Genomic DNA, 17,629 nt, shown 5'->3' with positions numbered 1-17,629 from the left:
ATCTCAGCCAAACCGATTTACTCACGAACAAATAAAACACTGAAAAAAGTCCAACAATAACATTTTTAGGTTGTCTAAGTGACTTATATATCACATTTAACCTGAGTAGCGAAAGTCTGCGGTGATCTGAATATGATGTGCCGGGAGTTGTGCCGTTCTCTGCGGCTTCAGTGACCCTCGAGCTCCCGGCTAGCTATCGAGCTGGTGGGTAGCAGACGTGTAGGGACCTTGCTCAGGGGTAACTCAGCTTAGCTTTTCACTTGATTCAAACCCCCAACCTTCTGATCCCGGGGCAGCCACTCTACCTACTGACCTATCCCTCACACACGTTTACATCGTTGAACAAGTCTGTGCTACAGAGCACGCTGCATCGCTGCATCGCTGCATCGCTGCATCGCTGCATCGCTGCATCGCTGCATCGCAGCAAAGAATGGGTTTGGAGGATTTTTTTAGAAGTGATGAATTGCTGCAGCCCCAGATTACGCCAATGAACACAACATATTAAAACCAGTCTGTGTAGCACTCAGTGGTCCGTGCAGTGACAGTGCTGACATACATGCCAGTACAATGCAGTTCTACAGCTTGTTGCTCTGTGTTTCAGTCGGACTGTTTAGTTTAGCTGGATTGTTGCTGGTTGAGAGAAACTGAAGCTGGATGTCGGGCGTGTACCAGAGATCCTGCTAGTAATGCCTTCTGCTGTTTATCTTGTGTTCAGTCAGGTGCCGATGTTTGTGCAGATCCAGCAGAAGTGGAGGCGGATGTATGCCGGAGAGTGCAAAGGACCAGGCGTGCGCACCGACTTTGAGATCGTTCACCTGCGTCGAGCGCCCGTGCAGTACAACCACCTGTCCGGCCTGCTCGACATCTTCAAATCTAAGATAGTAAGTGCTCTGGAACAAACATCTTTATATGGATCATATTTCAAGGTTGTTTGTTTGTTTTTAATAAAGAAAAATTAAAATTGTGCAGCCACAGAGCGTCATGTACCCATGTTCTACAAGTATCACCTCAGCATCCTGTTCCAGACCATTTTAGGACGATGTGAATCCTGTTAAATGCAACTAATAATCATAAAAGCATCCACGAAGTGCATGTAAATGTATTTTCTAAAACATTTATTCATCTGGTTTTTCCTGCTCATGTACAGTCTCTCCTCCTCCTCCTCCTCCTGCTGTGCTCTGACAGTCACACAAAAACTGTATTCAACTTGAAAATAACACAAACATCTTATCTTATAATAAGAATATATTCTTGTAATAGTTCGTCAAAGAGCAGGTTGATAACAGTACAGCACACTGCTTAGTTATGTGAACATTGGGAAAACAGAAGAGGAAGAAGAAGACGTCTAATTCTGTGTAAATTCGGTTTCTGGATTTTTGTGGAGTTAATTTGTGAATAAAATAAAGACTGTTAGGAAGTGGATGTCGGTTTAATGATCAGTTTGTTTGAACTTTGTTTATTCCTATTCCTGGAAACACAATGGATTCCCAGACATCACGTTGTTTAACCCTTTCATGCACAGTGGTCTGCAGCTATTCAAAGGCTGTTTTCTTGTATTTGTGTTGATGTTGATGGTAAACTTGCACAGAAACACTACACACTGATGTCTCCATACCCTTCATAAGTCAAAACCGATGTTGTCCACCTAAGTGGACATTTAAAAAATGAAGTTCAAAAATCTTATATTCATTCCTAAAGAAGAATAAAAATCCTGATTGATGTTGTCATCATCCACACATGAGGGTTAAATGTGTTCAGTATGTTCCCAGAAACAGCCGACAATGACGAGGTGTAATCCACGCCTGTACAGAGAGATTAATGCTGCAGCTTGTTACCATAAACATGAGCTGATGTCTTCCTGTTGTCATCAGGGTTGTTCCCTGTTCCCTCTGCCTCCAGTCAACATCGCCATTCGCTTCACCTACGTGCTCCAAGACTGGCAGCAGTATTCATGGCCGCAGCAGCCTCCAGGTAGGCAGTACATGTCATGTCATTAATACATAAATAGAAAAATGTAATATTATTATTAAGAAATTATTAAATTTTTTTAAATACATGTCAGCAAGTGGCTGACATCCAGAAACCCTGCCAGTGGCTTTTAGGAGTCGTGTGTGTGTGATGCAGGTCATGTTGTTGTTTCCTGTGGAACGATTGTACCTGCTGGTTCCAGGTCGTTCTTCTGATAAGTCTTTTCACTCATCTGTCTGAAATCGTGTGGGGAGCGCTTGGTCGTGGCTGGTTTATCGTAAATAAATAAAAACCCTGCAGGGGCAACGCCAGGTTTATGGCCCCAACAGTGCTCACTGGAACCTTCAGTAACTTAGAAGTTCTTCTGTAGCCGATGCCATCAGTCTTAAGTGTGCAAAGGTCTTGAGAGAACTTGTTGGTTTTACCCATCATGAGACGCTTCTTGTGTGAAACCTGGCTAATGAGGCCATAGTTGGGACTGAACCGGCTGATATTAATTTGCACTAAGTGGCAGGATTGCTCTGTAATTACTCATAAATGTGTCTTTTTGCACCTTTCTTTCTGTCCAATACATTTCCCCCGTGTCATTCTTCATTGTTAGACGTCATGTATGGACATCTATGGTGGCGCTGGGTGATATGAGGAAAATGTAATATCACAATATTTTTTTGCTATATCACAAAACACGAAATAAATCACGATATGTTTAAGTTATTTTCAACCATATAGGATCTAAATTTGCACTTATTCAAACCGACCATTCAGGATGGTTTTCTATTGTCAACATAAAAATGATCTGAATGAACTGAAATGTTTTCTTTTAACCATCAGCTGCACACAGAGGATTTTCACAGATTACAGTACAATCACAGTAAGTCTCTTTCTGTGGTCAACACTAGACTTTAACATCAAAAGATCACAGCAACAAAAAACGACGTCAAGAAAAGAATCATGAGTCAAAATAAAACGACTGAAATGAAAAAGCTGCTCTGTTGTTCCTATAAAAATGACAAAATTAAAAAAATGGATGACATCAAATTACAGAAACAAGTCGAGACAGTGACTATAAAACAGTTTATTTAATGTTTGCTTGGTGTGCAGGGAGACGTTGACATGCAGGGTTTAAAACATCATTTCTTTTGCAGCGAGATTCATTCTCTCACCGTCTGAAACTCCTGATGTCGCCATATTTTTACCTGTTCAGTTCAGTTCAGTTTTATTTATACAGCACCAAATCACAACAACAGTCGCCTCAAGGTGCTTTATATTGCACAGTAGATCGTACAATAATAGATACAGAGAAAAACCCAACAATCATATGACCCCCTATGAGCAAGCACTTTGGGGACAGTGGGAAGGAAAAACTCCCTTTAAACAGGAAGAAACCTCCAGCAGAACCAGGCTCAGGGAGGGGCGGAGCCATCTGCTGTGATTGGTTGGGGTGAGAGAAGGAAGACAGGATAAAGACATGCTGTGGAAGAGAGACAGAGATTAATAACAGATGTGATTCAATGCAGAGAGGTCTGTTAACACATAGTGAGTGAAGAAGAAACACTCAATGCATCATGGGAATCCCCCGGCAGCCTGCGTCTATTGCAGCATAACTAAGGGAGGATTCAGGGTCACCTGGTCCAGCCCTAACTATATGCTTTAGCAAATAGGAAAGTTTGAAGCCTGATCTTGAAAGTAGAGATAGTGTCTGTCTCCTGAATCCAAACTGGAAGCTGGTTCCACAGAAGAGGGGCCTGAAAACTGAAGGCTCTGCCTCCCATTCTACTTTTAAATACTCTAGGAACAACAAGTAGGCCTGCAGAGCGAGAGCGAAGAGCTCTAATAGGGTGATATGGTACTACAAGGTCATTAAGATAAGATGGGGCCTGATTATTTAGGCAGGCATCGAACTCCAGGCCTCGAGGGCCGGTGTCCTGCAGGCTTTAGATGTGTCCTTGATCCAACACAGATGATTTAAATGGCTAAATCACCTCCTCAACATGTCTTGAAGTTCTCCAGAGGCCTGGTAATGAACTAATCCTTTGATTCAGGTGTGTAGACCCAGGGTGAGATCTAAAACCTGCAGGACACCAGCCCTCGAGGCCTGGAGTTGGCAAAGCCTTATTTAAGACCTTGTATGTGAGGAGCAGGGTTTTGAATTTTCACCATCGTACGTAGAAAGACTCACAATACATCGAGTTTATTTGTTATATTGTTTGATTTAAAGTTTGTATAGTTTAAAGTTGTTTCTCTGCATGTGTGGATTGGATGGGTTGTTACCAACATCTAGTGAGAATTTCACGTGAACATCACCTTTAGAAATATATGTAGACAATTGGTGATGCGTTCAATATGTTTTACGTGTGTGTGTCACAAACAGAGGTTGGTTGTGTTACTGAACTCCCTGACTGTGAGGAAGCCCTGGGTGGGCTCTGGTGACAGACTGCCTGCTTTGCTGTTTGGATGATTATTCAGTTTTTTGTGTTTTTTCTGGCAGATTTTGATGCGCTCCTTGGTGGCGAGGTGGGGGGGGTGGAGTTTGGGAAGTTTCCATTCGGTGCCTGTGAGGAGCCAATAAGGTAAAAACTGATGATACTTTCTAAAAATTACAGTCACATGTTTTCTGCACACTGAGCAGTCGGTGTGACGGCTTTGTTGCTTATCACGTGGTCTCGGAGCCTCTTCATCATCATCCTTATCTGTGGGTCTGAGGAAGACTTACTTTGTTTGCTGTTACTGTGTTTCTGTTTTTCACTTTTATAGTGAACTTCATCTCGCAACAACCTGGCCTCATCTTATTGAAGGCATAGTTGTGGATAATGACGTGTACAGGTAAGGCTGTGTGTGCAGTGTTCTGGTGTACTGTACTAAGAGCAGCTGCAATATACCAGCTAGTTCGTTTTGTTACCTCGCAACACTCAGCCTCACTGCAACTGTGTCACCAGCTGAGCCACGAGGAAACCGATGGGCTCAAATTGTGGTCATAAATATTTTGTACTTGTGAGTTCAAACTCACACACTGCCAGGGGACCTGAGCGCAGAGTTTTACACACAGTTTGTTGCTTTGTGTCTGTAAGACGACCTTAACAAAAAAAAAATTGTAACTCGTGTAAATATTTTTTACAAACACACAAATTCTCATCTGTAGATGCACAAACATGAAATCTTCAGATAGTCTGGCTTACAAGGTTACAAAGCTCACAACTACACATTTGATTTACAAGTACAAATGACCACAATCTGAGCCCATAGAAACCAGCACTAATCAGCCAGTGACCACAGCTGATGCTAGCGTGGGCTAAAGTGCACCACACTGAGTGATGAGGTACCCGGGCTAGAAAGACAACTCCAGTTTGAGGCGCATGTCCTCCTGACATTTGGTGTTTGTGTTAACGATCCAATGGAAAAGCTTTGATGGGAGTGAGCTGTTCACTTGCACTATAGCACACAAAACGCTGCGTTGAGCACTGAGTGTTGCATCCGTGTACACACTGCATTGCTTCATATTTCACTCGTAAAGTAGGAAATGGGTGGAGCAGTTTATTAAAAGGGTAAACGTACATGGGTTTGATTGTAAGGCCCAAACAGAGCTGGCACAGGTCTAACAAGCATGAAGGGACAAACTGAGTGTGACATAAGGAAATGCTTACATGTGTAATTATCTTGATTACTGGTGAAGGACTACGTCACATGTAATCAAACATGACTCATTACTTATAAAAACCCTTTAACTAAAAGTGTATCAGAAACTCTCCTCTACTGTTTACTCTGTTTATCACCCAACAGTGACCTCGACCCTCTTCAAGCTCCTCACTGGTCAGTTCGAGTCAGGACGGCTGAAAATCCTCAGTGTTTACTGGGTAAGTTAAGCTGATCAGTGGGACACTCAGGGACAGAGACCATGATGCTTTGGGGCAGACCACAGAGGTTTTACTAGTCAGTACAGATTTCAAACACACCGCTACATACTACATTAAGGTCAGTGCATTAAGTGCACTGACCTTAATGTTGTATTTTTCTGGTTGCTAATACACTTGGATCCATTACAAACATACACATTGTTGTGTGATGTGTGAAGACTTTTTATGGCTTTGTTTTTTGTCCAAACAGCACAGAGGAAACTATTTCTAAGCTAAAATTCATGCATCAAATGATACGCAGCAGATAAGACGGATGTAATCAAGCTACCGATAGAAAGAACATAGTAAAGGACAAATAAAGTGTCTTTTTTTCCTCATTGTTCTATGTGTGGGCCTCCTACTTCCTCCCACAGTCCAAAGACATGCAGTTAGTGGGGACAGGTTCATTGGGGCTCTAAATTTCCCACGGTGTGAATGTCTGTCTCTGTTTGCCCTGCGACAGACTGGCGACCTGTCCAGGGTGTGCCCCGCCTCTCATGACAGCCCCAAGCACTTTACATGTGATGTAAAGTGGACTTTTCTTTTGTTGCCACGTCCATGATTTAGAAAATGTTACACAGATGTTGTCCTGCTTCGCTGTGCTGAAGCGTGTGCTTCATGAAAAGTTTGAATAAGAAAATATCAGGTCAGTAACTGTTTGTGTTCCCTGTAGGTGAGGCTGTGACAGAGCTCTTTAAACTCTGCTGTAGGACTGAGTGTACAGAGGAGATTCCTGGAAGAGGATACGCTGAAGATGAGGGCAAAGGTCAGGTTCCTGGCTTTACTTGTTGAGTGACCATACTGCATTCTGGAAACGTGCGTAGCTTACTGGGAGATCTGGGCATCTGTGCTGACCCGGGCCTCAGCAATTGAACAGAAACTCTTGGATGTGTTTGTCGTCTGTAGAAAACAGTGATATCAGCTCTGCTTTGTCCAAGCTGACCGAGCCAGCAGCAACTGTGCCCATTTCCAAACTGTCTGTCTCCAACATGGTGCACAGTGCCCGGAAGCACATTCGCCGCCATCGACGCATCGATGAGTCGCCCCTTAACACCGAGATACTCAATTCTGTCCTTCTGGTAAGAGTTAATCATGTAACCTGTTTAAAAGGCATTAACTAGTCGGAGTTGACTAATACTTGACTGAGTTTTAATGGTTTCAGCTCATTTTATGAGGAAACTGATTCTGACAGAAGAGGTGTGGATCCCGTGTTAGGAGACGGTGAGCGTGATATTCAGAGCAGCAGAGACCTCGGAGCGTGTGGTAGTTTGACTCGTACTGATGTGGCTCCTCTGCTTCTTTTCACAAACAGTTTTTCCTTCCTGGTCACTGTTGAGCCCGTCACACTCAGCAGCTCGAGCTCGAGCTAAGACAGCCTTGAATCTTCAAACTACAGCCGTAATTGCATTTATGTCTTAGAGTGCTGGCCACAGATATTGATCCCATCTGACAGCAGCTCAGTAAAGCACAAGAGCGTCATCTTAAACAGGATATCAGGCAGCGTTCTTATTTTTATTGTCTACTTCTGGTCACATCCTGCTTTTGCCACTGAGCGATCAGCATCCTGTGTTTTATCATGAAGTGATGACTACGTGAGCTGCACTTGTTTAATTCTTCTAACATCTATAAAACAACAGAGTTTCTAAATGACAGACTTATTTATTTGTGTTTGTGTCTCAGTATCTGTTTCCAGATGCTGCTGTGGAGAAGTCTGACTGTAAGAATAACACTCAGCTGTCCAACTCCAGTGGGACATCGGAGCAAGAGAAAACCTCTGATTATGTATGTTTGCCTCTTCACCACTCGCACACTCAAGGTTACACTCAGGTCAGGTCCAATATAAGTTTCAGAGTGAAGACAGGCTCAGTGCTGTCAGTACTTTGTCAGGATTTTTATTGATTTCATGGTCTTTTCCCTCGTTGTAGAACCTTTTCCACCAGCTGAAGTCGGCCCCCAGTGACAGTCTGACCTACCGTCTGGCTCTGTGTGTGTGTCTGTTCAACTATTACTACGGTGGGCTGCGGGCTGTTCTCTTAAGTAAATATATTTCTAAAGGTGCTTTGATGTGAAATTATCACCAGATGTCGGTAACAACACTTCCAATCCAGACGTGCAAAGGAATCAAACCACAGATGAAGTTGTGTAATAATACAAAGTGACACAGGGACATTTATTTATTACTTTATACAAATGTTGGTGATGACAGTTCATGGCAGCGTCTGTATGGAGAAACCAGTCCCATCATTGCTCATGACTTTGACCCACTCACCACACAAACAGTCTATAAATCCCGAATGCTCCGTGGATCCTTCCCACAGATTCAGCTCAGGTGATTGGCTGGGCCGTTCCAGCAGCTTTACTTGATTTCTCTGAAACCAACCGTTTCCATTGGCTGTGTTTGTGATCATGGTCTTGCTGAAACATCCATCCTTGTTTCATCTTCATCATCCTGGTAGATGGCAGCAGATTCTAATCAACAATGTCTCCATCCTTCCTGGAGTTATGTTTAATGTCTCAGTGCTGTACGCTGAATAAACAGCCCCCCCCCCCCCCCATGATGCTCCCGCCTCCAGACTTCAGTGTTGCTGTGGTGTTTTTGGGGTGAAGCCACCCAAACATGGTGTGTTTACAGCCTTCAAAGAGTTCAGTTTTGGTCTTTTGTGACCAAACTATATTAAAGATAAAGCATATTGTTGTACCTATGCATTACACTGGAGCAGAGCTTACATACACTCAACAAAAATATAAACGCAACACCTTTGTTACTGCTCCCATTCCCCATGGGATGGACGTAGAGACCTAAAATTCATTCCAGATACACAATATAACCATCCCTCCCAAACAGTGGTCACAAATCAGTCCAAATGTGTGGTAGTGGGCACATCTGCCATATTGAGATAATCCATCCCACCTCACAGGTGTGCCACATCAGGATGCTGATCTGACATCATGAGTAGTGCACAGGTGTACCTCAGACTGCCCACAACAAAAGGCCACCCTGGAATGTGCAGTTTTGTCTCACAGCAAAATGCCACAGATGCCACAAGCAATGAGGGAGCGTGCAATTGGCATGCTGACAGCAGGAAAGTCAACCAGATCTGTCGCCCGTGCATTGAATGTTCATTTCTCAACCATAAGCCGTCTCCACAGGCGTTTCAGAGAATATGGCAGCACATCCAACCAGCCTCACAACCGCAGACCTCGTGTAACCACACCAGCCCAGGACCTCCACATCCAGCAGGTTCACCTCCAAGATCGTCTGAGACCAGCCACCCAGACAGCTGCTGGAACAATTGGTTTGCACAACCAAACAATTTCTGCACAAACTGTCAGAAACCGTCTCAGGGACGCTCAACTGCATGCCCGTTGTCCTCATCGGGGTCTTGACCTGACTCCAGCTCGTCGCCGTAACAGACTTGTGTGGGCAAATGCTCACATTCGATGGCGTCTGGCACGTTGGAGAGGTGTGCGCTTCACGGATGAATCACAGCGCTTTGTGTTCTGCGTCCTGATTGGCTGCAGACTATTGTTGATCTCCTCCGTGCCGTCTCTCCTGTACAGTACAGAATCGCTTATTCATTGATTCATTAATGATTCATTGATGTTGAATTATCTCTCAGCTGCTCTGTTCTCATGTGCTGGACCTGAAAACACGGTTTGATCTTTGGTTTCTGTAATACTGGACTTATTTGTCTACGAAGGTTTGAACTTTGAGAGCTTAAACAGGAGAGAAACGTGTGAAAATGTTCATGTCTGTCTGAGTGTATAAAGTGTGTAGTGACGGGTTTTACCTTAACACATCTATAATAATTGTAAAAAATAAAGTTGGCTACTTCAGATTTCACCAATCGCATTTTATTTTTAGAATGTAACTCCCGCGATAAACGAGGGAGCGCTGTATACAAATACTGAGAAGTATAAAATTTGAATCCTGTCTCTCTCTGAGGCGCGGGGGGAAAAAATATCGACAAGTCGATCAACATCATCTACAGATACATTCGACATCTCGAGAAATGTAAATCGCCACTTGATTCGTCCATTTGGTTGAAAAACCCGACCGTGAACAAGGAGCGAATATCACACCGGAAACTAAGCGCTATGCGCCGGAAGTAGCATATGCTAAGGCGCACAGGTCTAAGTTATAGGTCTAAGTTCCCCATAATGCACTGGGTGTTTCTTCTTCACTCAACATGTGTTAGTAGACCTCTCTGCATTCAGTCCGTCTGCCCCTCATCTATCGATGGATGTTTGTTAGAGGCTTTGGTTCCCACTGTCGCTCACAGACGGTCACCTAATGTTTCCTGTGTAACTGCAGGGTCTTTGCCTTATAACATAGAAGCAGCTTGAGGTAACTGTTGTTGTGATGCTGTGTGTGTGTAATAAAGCTCCCTTACTGACAGTGGGTCACCACAGCTTGTAGCTCCATGTATTTGATGTGGTACGTTTGCCCTCGCTGACACAACCCTAAAGGGATTCGTGTGTATGAATAAAGTTTATTGTTCATACAGTTCATTGCTGTATGTCTGTGAAAGGCTGAATGAGGGTTGTAGCTCCCTCAGCAGCTGTGGAGTGATGGCTCGTGGTCACCTGATTCAGCCCTGGAGATGTGGTTGGTTAGACACGCTGCTTTAGTTTACACTACAAACCACACTCACCTGTTTACACTCCTTTTGTGTTACAACCACCTTGTTACACTCAAACACCAGATGATGCATCTGAGCCAACTAAGGATTCACTGAGACTGAAGAAGCTCGAGATCATAAGAATTTGAGGCTCAGCTGATACAGTATCATAGGAGAATCCAACCATTGTATGTCAAGAGACTATAGGCAGTGAAAGCTCCATCTGGAGGAGGAACGACGTGGTTCAGAGCGTTGCCTCCTGCAGCTGGTGACATGTTCAGATTTCAGCTCTGTCGATTAGAAAGTCTGTTTTTGTTTTTCATCTGTGTGTTGCTCTTTCATCCTTTTCTTCTTCCTGTTTCTTGCATCAAGCTGGCTGACTTCACCACTGATGAGGTAACCATGAGCAGTAAGCCTCGTGTCGCTCACAGTTACATTTAACATAGTGCGATAAACACACTCAGTCATTATAAGGTACATCCTCTAAAGGTTCACATAACAGACAAACAGGATAATAAAAATGATCTGGTTCTTTGCAGCGTCCTCAGATGAACAACACACGACATTATTACACGTCTCAGTATTTGTTACACTGAACACAAATATAAACACAACACTTTTGTTTCCATGAGCTGAACCGGATCCTGACTGGTTTTGCGACATGTGTGTCATTGTGCTACACATGTACGGCATATTTCAGAGTGGCCTTTTATTGTGGGCAGTCTCAGACACACCTGTGCAATATTCATGCTGTCTAATCAGCGCCTTGACATGCCACACCTGTGAGGTGGGATGGATTATCTCAGCTAACGAGAAGTTCTCACTAACACACATTTAGACAGATTTGTGAGCAGTGTTTGCGAGCAATGTTCCCTGTAATGTTTCACGTGTCTGAACACACAAACTCCCTGAGCGTCCCTTGGACCACTGTGAGCAACAGCAGACGTGTGCACTGTGGTCACACCAGCATCCAAGAATACTTTTACACAACAAGACTTCTTCAAAAAAGTAACTGAGTTTTGCAAACAGAGTTTTTTGCAGCTGTTTACCTAAAAATGCAGCCGAGGTGTTTTTTAAATAAACATTTCAAACTATTTGCAGAACAATCAGCTGTTCTGCATCAAATCTGATGCCACACAAATTATTTGTGCCGCTGCAAAAAATAATTTCTGTCCACTATGAGATGAAGGAGAACAGCAGCCTGATACCTGCAGGCCTGACAACAGGAGATGTATCACTGCTGCAACACCTGTAAACCATTGTTCTGACACACACAACAAAACTATTGACTACACTACACACTAACTACACACTAACTACACTCTAACTACACAAGATTTGTGCTAAACTTGGCAATCGCATCTCAAACACGCCGTCACTCCTAAAACTTCCCCCTTCCTAAACAACTAAATGTCATGTTGCCATATCATTTTTTGATTGGTCGACATGGTGCATTTTTCCACCAATAGGAAAGGCTGGTGGGGGTTTGTTTTGGTGTTGTTTTTGCTCACAGGCTTTCGAGCGTTTTCCTTATAAAACGGCGTTTTTACCGTTTCTTCCTGCAGTAAATATAAACAACGACAGTATTCAGGAAGAAAACCAAACATTGCAGATATTTTATCATAACTCTGGTTTTACGCGGCCGATCAACACAATTCAAAAACTGGTATAAAGTCCACACTTTGTCCGTCAGTTGTTCCGTCTGTCCTGCTCACATCTCCAATGGTTGTACACGTTGTCATTAACGTGGCTTCACTCCACATCAGCCGCTTTGCTAAAACACCGGTGTCGCACATAAGGACGCTGTCAGAGCCTGTCAGCCACGTTGATCAGCTGCGTATATACGAATGTGAATCGCGTGATTGGCTGGACTACGGGATAAGGTGGCCTCGTTCTGATCCCATACGGGAGCAGCCAGTCACTGACTAACACTGCAAAACAGAATCGTTAAAGTTTTCATTTTAATTTCAATTCAGGTGATTTTTCTTTTTTTTTTTTTTTTGTGCGCAACGCAGATTTTCTGTGCAGAGACCGTGCCAGCAGTGCGCAATTGTGCCAGCAGTGCGCAATTGTGCCAGCAGTGCGCAATTGTGCACGCGCGCAGCTTAGAGGGAACATTGCTTGCGAGTGTCGGGTCTTTTGTGTTTGTAGAAAATGTTTCATATCTTTGAGTTGAGCTCATGGAAAACAGGAGCAAAAACAAAAGTGTTGCGTTTATATTTTTGTTCAGTGTAAATGATAAAACATCAGGTTTGACCCAGAATACAGTTTGATCCACATGATGGCGCTGTGAAAAGTGCGCGCTGTACTGGTGGCACCAGTGTCCCCAGCCCACAGACCAGTGCTGCCACTAATCGAGTTTCATTAGCAGCATCTAAATGCTGTTTAAAGGTGGACTTCATCTGTCACACAGGAGCAGTTTGGCTTCGCTTTGCCTAAATAATGACCTGGTGTATTTCTGTATACACACCTGCTAAGGATCAGGTGACTCTTATAATAAAAGGTTAATACGTAAAACCTTAAAATAAAAAGGGCTGTTTTTAGCAGTATTTAGGCTGCAGTCTGTGTATTATGTCCATGATATTCTACAGTGGGGCAAAAAAGTATTTAGTCAGCCACCGATTGTGCAAGTTCCCCCACCTAAAATGATGACAGAGGTCAGTAATTTGCACCAGAGGTACACTTCAACTGTGAGAGACAGAATGTGAAAAAGAAAATCCATGAATCCACATGGTAGGATTTGTAAAGAATTTATTGGTAAATCAGGGTGGAAAATAAGTATTTGGTCACCTCAAACAAGGAAAATCTCTGGCTCTCACAGACCTGTAACGTCTTCTGTAAGAAGCTTTTCTGTCCCCCACTCGTTACCTGTATGAATGGCACCTGTTTGAACTCATCATCTGTATCAAAGACACCTGTCCACAGCCTCAAACAGTCAGACTCCAAACTCCGCCATGGCCAAGACCAAAGAGCTTTCGAAGGACACCAGGAAAAGTATTGTAGACCTGCACCAGACTGGGAAGAGTGAATCTACAATAGGCAAGCAGCTTGGTGTGAAAAAATCAACTGTGGGAGCAATCATCAGAAAATGGAAGACATACAAGACCACTGATAATCTCCCTCGATCTGGGGCTCCACGCAAGATCTCATCCCGTGGGGTCAAAATGATCATGAGAACGGTGAGCAAAGATCCCAGAACCACACGGGGGGACCTGGTGAATGACCTGCAGAGAGCTGGGACCAAAGTAACAAAGGTCACCATCAGTAACACACTACAACGGCAGGGAATCAAATCCCGCAGTGCCAGACGTGTTCCGCTGCTGAAGCCAGTGCATGTCCAGGCCCGTCTGAAGTTTGCCAGAGAGCACATGGATGATACAGCAGAGGATTGGGAGAATGTCATGTGGTCAGATGAAACCAAAGTAGAACTTTTTGGTATAAACTCAACTCGTCGTGTTTGGAGGAAGAAGAATACTGAGTTGCATCCCAAGAACACCATACCTACTGTGAAGCATGGGGGTGGAAACATCATGCTATGGGGCTGTTTTTCTGCCAAGGGGACAGGACCACTGATCCGTGTTAAGGACAGAATGAATGGGGCCATGTATCGTGAGATTTTGAGCCAAAACCTCCTTCCATCAGTGAGAACTTTGAAGATGAAACGAGGCTGGGTCTTCCAACATGACAATGATCCAAAACACATCGCCCGGGCAACAAAGGAGTGGCTCCGTAAGAAGCATTTGAAAGTCCTGGAGTGGCCTAGCCAGTCTCCAGACCTCAACCCCATAGAAAATCTGTGGCGGGAGTTGAAAGTCCGTGTTGCTCGGCGACAGCCCCAAAACATCACTGCTCTCGAGAAGATCTGCATGGAGGAATGGGCCAAAATACCAGCTACTGTGTGTGCAAACCTGGTAAAGACCTATAGTAAACGTTTGACCTCTGTTATTGCCAACAAAGGTTATGTTACAAAGTATTGAGTTGTATTTTGTTATTGACCAAATACTTATTTTCCACCCTGATTTACGAATAAATTCTTTACAAATCCTACCATGTGGATTCATGGATTTTTCTTTCACATTCTGTCTCTCACAGTTGAAGTGTACCTCTGGTGCAAATTACTGACCTCTGTCATCATTTTAGGTGGGGGAACTTGCACAATCGGTGGCTGACTAAATACTTTTTTGCCCCACTGTACATTACAGTAAAAACAGTAATTATATAAAGAACAGATGGATCAGGATCCTGTCTGTGTCTTTACTATGATCTCAGCTGATAATGAGGCTTGAAAGAGACATGTTTGAACTTTTGCATTGATCAGACAAATAAGCCTGCATGTTTGCATGAGCTTTAACTGTAAAACATGAAGCCTTTATTATTAAAAAAACAAAACCCTTTTGGTGTCATACAGGTAAGAAAGCAGCGAAGCGTTTTTCTCTCTAACAGATGTTTCATCTGTTTTCTCTGCCGTTGCTCTGACGGGACCTGCAGGGTGTTTTTGGTGACGTGGAGGTTTGCACAGTTGCTGCCTGTGGTGTGTGTAGAAATGTTCATGTTCTAGTCCCACTGTGAAGCACATAGACGTGTCCTGACTTCCTGTCTGTCCCACACTCTGTTGTCTCTGTTTGTTGCTGCCAACAGTACAAGTCATCTTTGCAGATTTTACTGAATAAACAAAAACATATTTACTGAAAGACTTATTCAGTAAACATGTTTGTTACACTGAGACTGAAACAGAGATCCCTGTTTATGCTCATAGAAAACGAGCCTCTGTTTTACTTTATTGAAATCAATTCTAATCACAGACAGGATCAGCAGCGTGCAGCTGCAGTGAGGTGTTGGTAGAGGAGCTGTGTTTGTGAGCTGTAGTCTGGATCAGGTCTCTGTGGGAGACTCGGTTACAGTACTTCTGAATATCCACGTGTCCACCTCACACAGCACATTTCTTCAGAATCGGTTGCTGTTTGCTAACATTTGACCTTTGCCCTTTTAGGCTGCCCTTCTGGCGCCCGTCGATGAGGACTTGGGATCTGACAAGAAGCAAACTGGGGGAAGCAGCAGAGTACCAGACTTCCCTCCTCCAGCAGGCCGGGAGATCTTGTTGCGCACCTGTGTGCCGCGACCAGCAGCGTACTCCAAGGCGCTGCCTCAGCGGCTCTTCTGTGTCCTGATGAGGGAGGAGTTTAGGTTGACCGGAGGCTTTTCCACAGACACGTCCTCCTTTTAAGTCCTGTGAACAATTCACACCTGGGATGAAGATAAGTGAAGGACACAGGATGGAGACTTTCACATGTATGAATGTGGCCATGGAGTAAGATCATAGAAATACATTTCTTCATTTGTTTGCTTTATTTGTAAGAACGGTGCAATATTTCAGCATCTACGGCTCGCCCAAGCTTAAAAGCAGGAAGCAGTATATTACTGGCATTGATTAAGAAGCATTTATGGCTTTGTCTGGAAATATGTGAAACTAAATCCTTCTGTGTATTCATAAATCTGCAGCTGTGATAAAACAGTTTCACACTAAAACCTTCATTTTACCTTCAAAGCTTCTCTTGATGCCTTTTTAAGGAAATGAAATTTGTCGTTAGGATGGAGTTCCCCATCCTGCACTCACCACACGCTAACACAACCTTCTCAACTCTGATATTTAGTAGATTATATTTCAGTTGCAGGGATTGGTCCTGATGGTAAACATGAGAGCCGGTGAGGACTTCATGGGTCGTTTCAGCTGAGCTCCATCCTCCAGCATGTCCTGCTGCTGGATTAACACACAGCTGTTTGTTTGCATCCAACCAGAACCAGACCGTGCAGTTCTTATTCCTGTTCATAAGCTGATTGTTCAAACATGAAGCTCTTTGACGTTGTATAAAAACTGAAACGACACTTTACAGCTGACTGTGATGTTTTAAATGGAGCTGGTTCCTCGAGGCGCGTCCGACAGCATGAGGGGAAACTTGGTTTTGTCATATTTTCTTTGTTTTGTTAAGGGTGTATCCATCCCATGATACAGACACATACAGTTTAAACGATGTTTAATGTTAATCAAAACTTCTAAGATCCAGGTTGAATAAAACAGCATTAGGTGTGTGATTTCACTCTGCTCCACACACCTGCGTGCTCCAATCAGAGACACCAGAGGAACAGGTGATGAATGTGATGGGGAATGATAGGTTTGTAGCATAAACCTATTCGCTGGAACGTTAAGGACAATCTGCTACGCAGCAAAAAGCAAGACTCAAGGTACCAAAGTTCTCTGGTTTACTCATGCATGAGGGAGATCTGGCTGGAGCCAAGTGTCGTCCCACCACTTGACCTCCGTCAGACTCTCAGCCAGACTCCCCAGAGCACTCCTTTTATTGTGGTGACATGAATATGCATTGGGTCATTAACATATAACATCTTACATAGGTATACATGTGAACAAAGAATACTGTGTGTGTGAGGTCAAGATGTGACCCTGTGAAGACTCCCCAAAGCTGGTGCCAGGAGTCTAACAGGTCCATCTAAACAAAAGGCTCTTACACTCAAACAGATATACATGTGTTTGCTATACCATATATCAAGAAAAGATAAAACCTCTCCTAGGGGGTGTGATCTATGCCAGAACACACTCTGTAGAGGAGTGAACGCACTCCCCTCTTCATGCTACACAGAGTTGTTACAGACCTCCTAGGATGAGACATTCTTTCAATCTACAATTGATTATACACTTCTAAGCATATATGAGTAAATGTTTCTAAGCATAAATGACAATCAACAATACAAAACCTAACATTCCCCCCTTTATTGACCTTTATGCTAGAAAAGTTTCCAGTTATGAATACCTCATGTCTGACAGTTTCAATGCCAACATTGTTATACTCAGCATACGTCAAATCACCCTAAATCACTGTAAAAGTACAGAGTTTAACAAAGGTATTAGCGGATATCCCATTCCCCATTGATCTCATCTCATGGCAAACTGCATCCTACAAACAAACAAAGAAATTGTTAATTTAATAGTGAAAATAAGAAGATAACATTTTCAAAAACATCCCATCTTGGTGATGCTTCCTCCGGGTGTGCAATCACATGTCTCTCTGCAGAGTGGTTTGAGTTCTGCAGGGTGTCATAAATGTCTCTTCCAGTTGTTTCCATCAATGTCCATAG

At 43.5% G+C, this 17,629-nt stretch overlaps 1 protein-coding gene across 1 annotated transcript; it reads left to right on the top strand.

The window, feature by feature from the left end:
- Positions 1 to 720: 720 nt before the first annotated feature.
- LOC146546199 (rab3 GTPase-activating protein catalytic subunit-like) lies at positions 721 to 16,285 on the top strand. Its single transcript, XM_085266642.1, has 12 exons — positions 721 to 881; positions 1,872 to 1,971; positions 4,457 to 4,538; positions 4,723 to 4,791; positions 5,746 to 5,819; positions 6,532 to 6,624; positions 6,765 to 6,937; positions 7,539 to 7,640; positions 7,784 to 7,895; positions 10,710 to 10,876; positions 14,969 to 14,989; positions 15,471 to 16,285. The coding sequence occupies exons 1-12, from the start codon at positions 726 to 728 to the stop codon at positions 15,702 to 15,704; spliced, it is 1,383 nt and encodes a 460-aa protein (XP_085122768.1). The 5' UTR covers positions 721 to 725; the 3' UTR covers positions 15,705 to 16,285.
- Positions 16,286 to 17,629: the final 1,344 nt, after the last annotated feature.

Source organism: Mchenga conophoros, unplaced genomic scaffold (genome assembly GCF_057382185.1).
Source record: "Mchenga conophoros isolate Kocher_MC1m ecotype Shallow Benthic unplaced genomic scaffold, M_conophoros_male_GT1.1 unmapped_scaffold_5, whole genome shotgun sequence".
In the NCBI taxonomy this organism is placed as follows: Eukaryota; Metazoa; Chordata; class Actinopteri; order Cichliformes; family Cichlidae; genus Mchenga; species Mchenga conophoros.
Note: the sequence above shows the minus strand (reverse complement) of the source record. Positions and strands in the feature narration are given on the sequence as shown.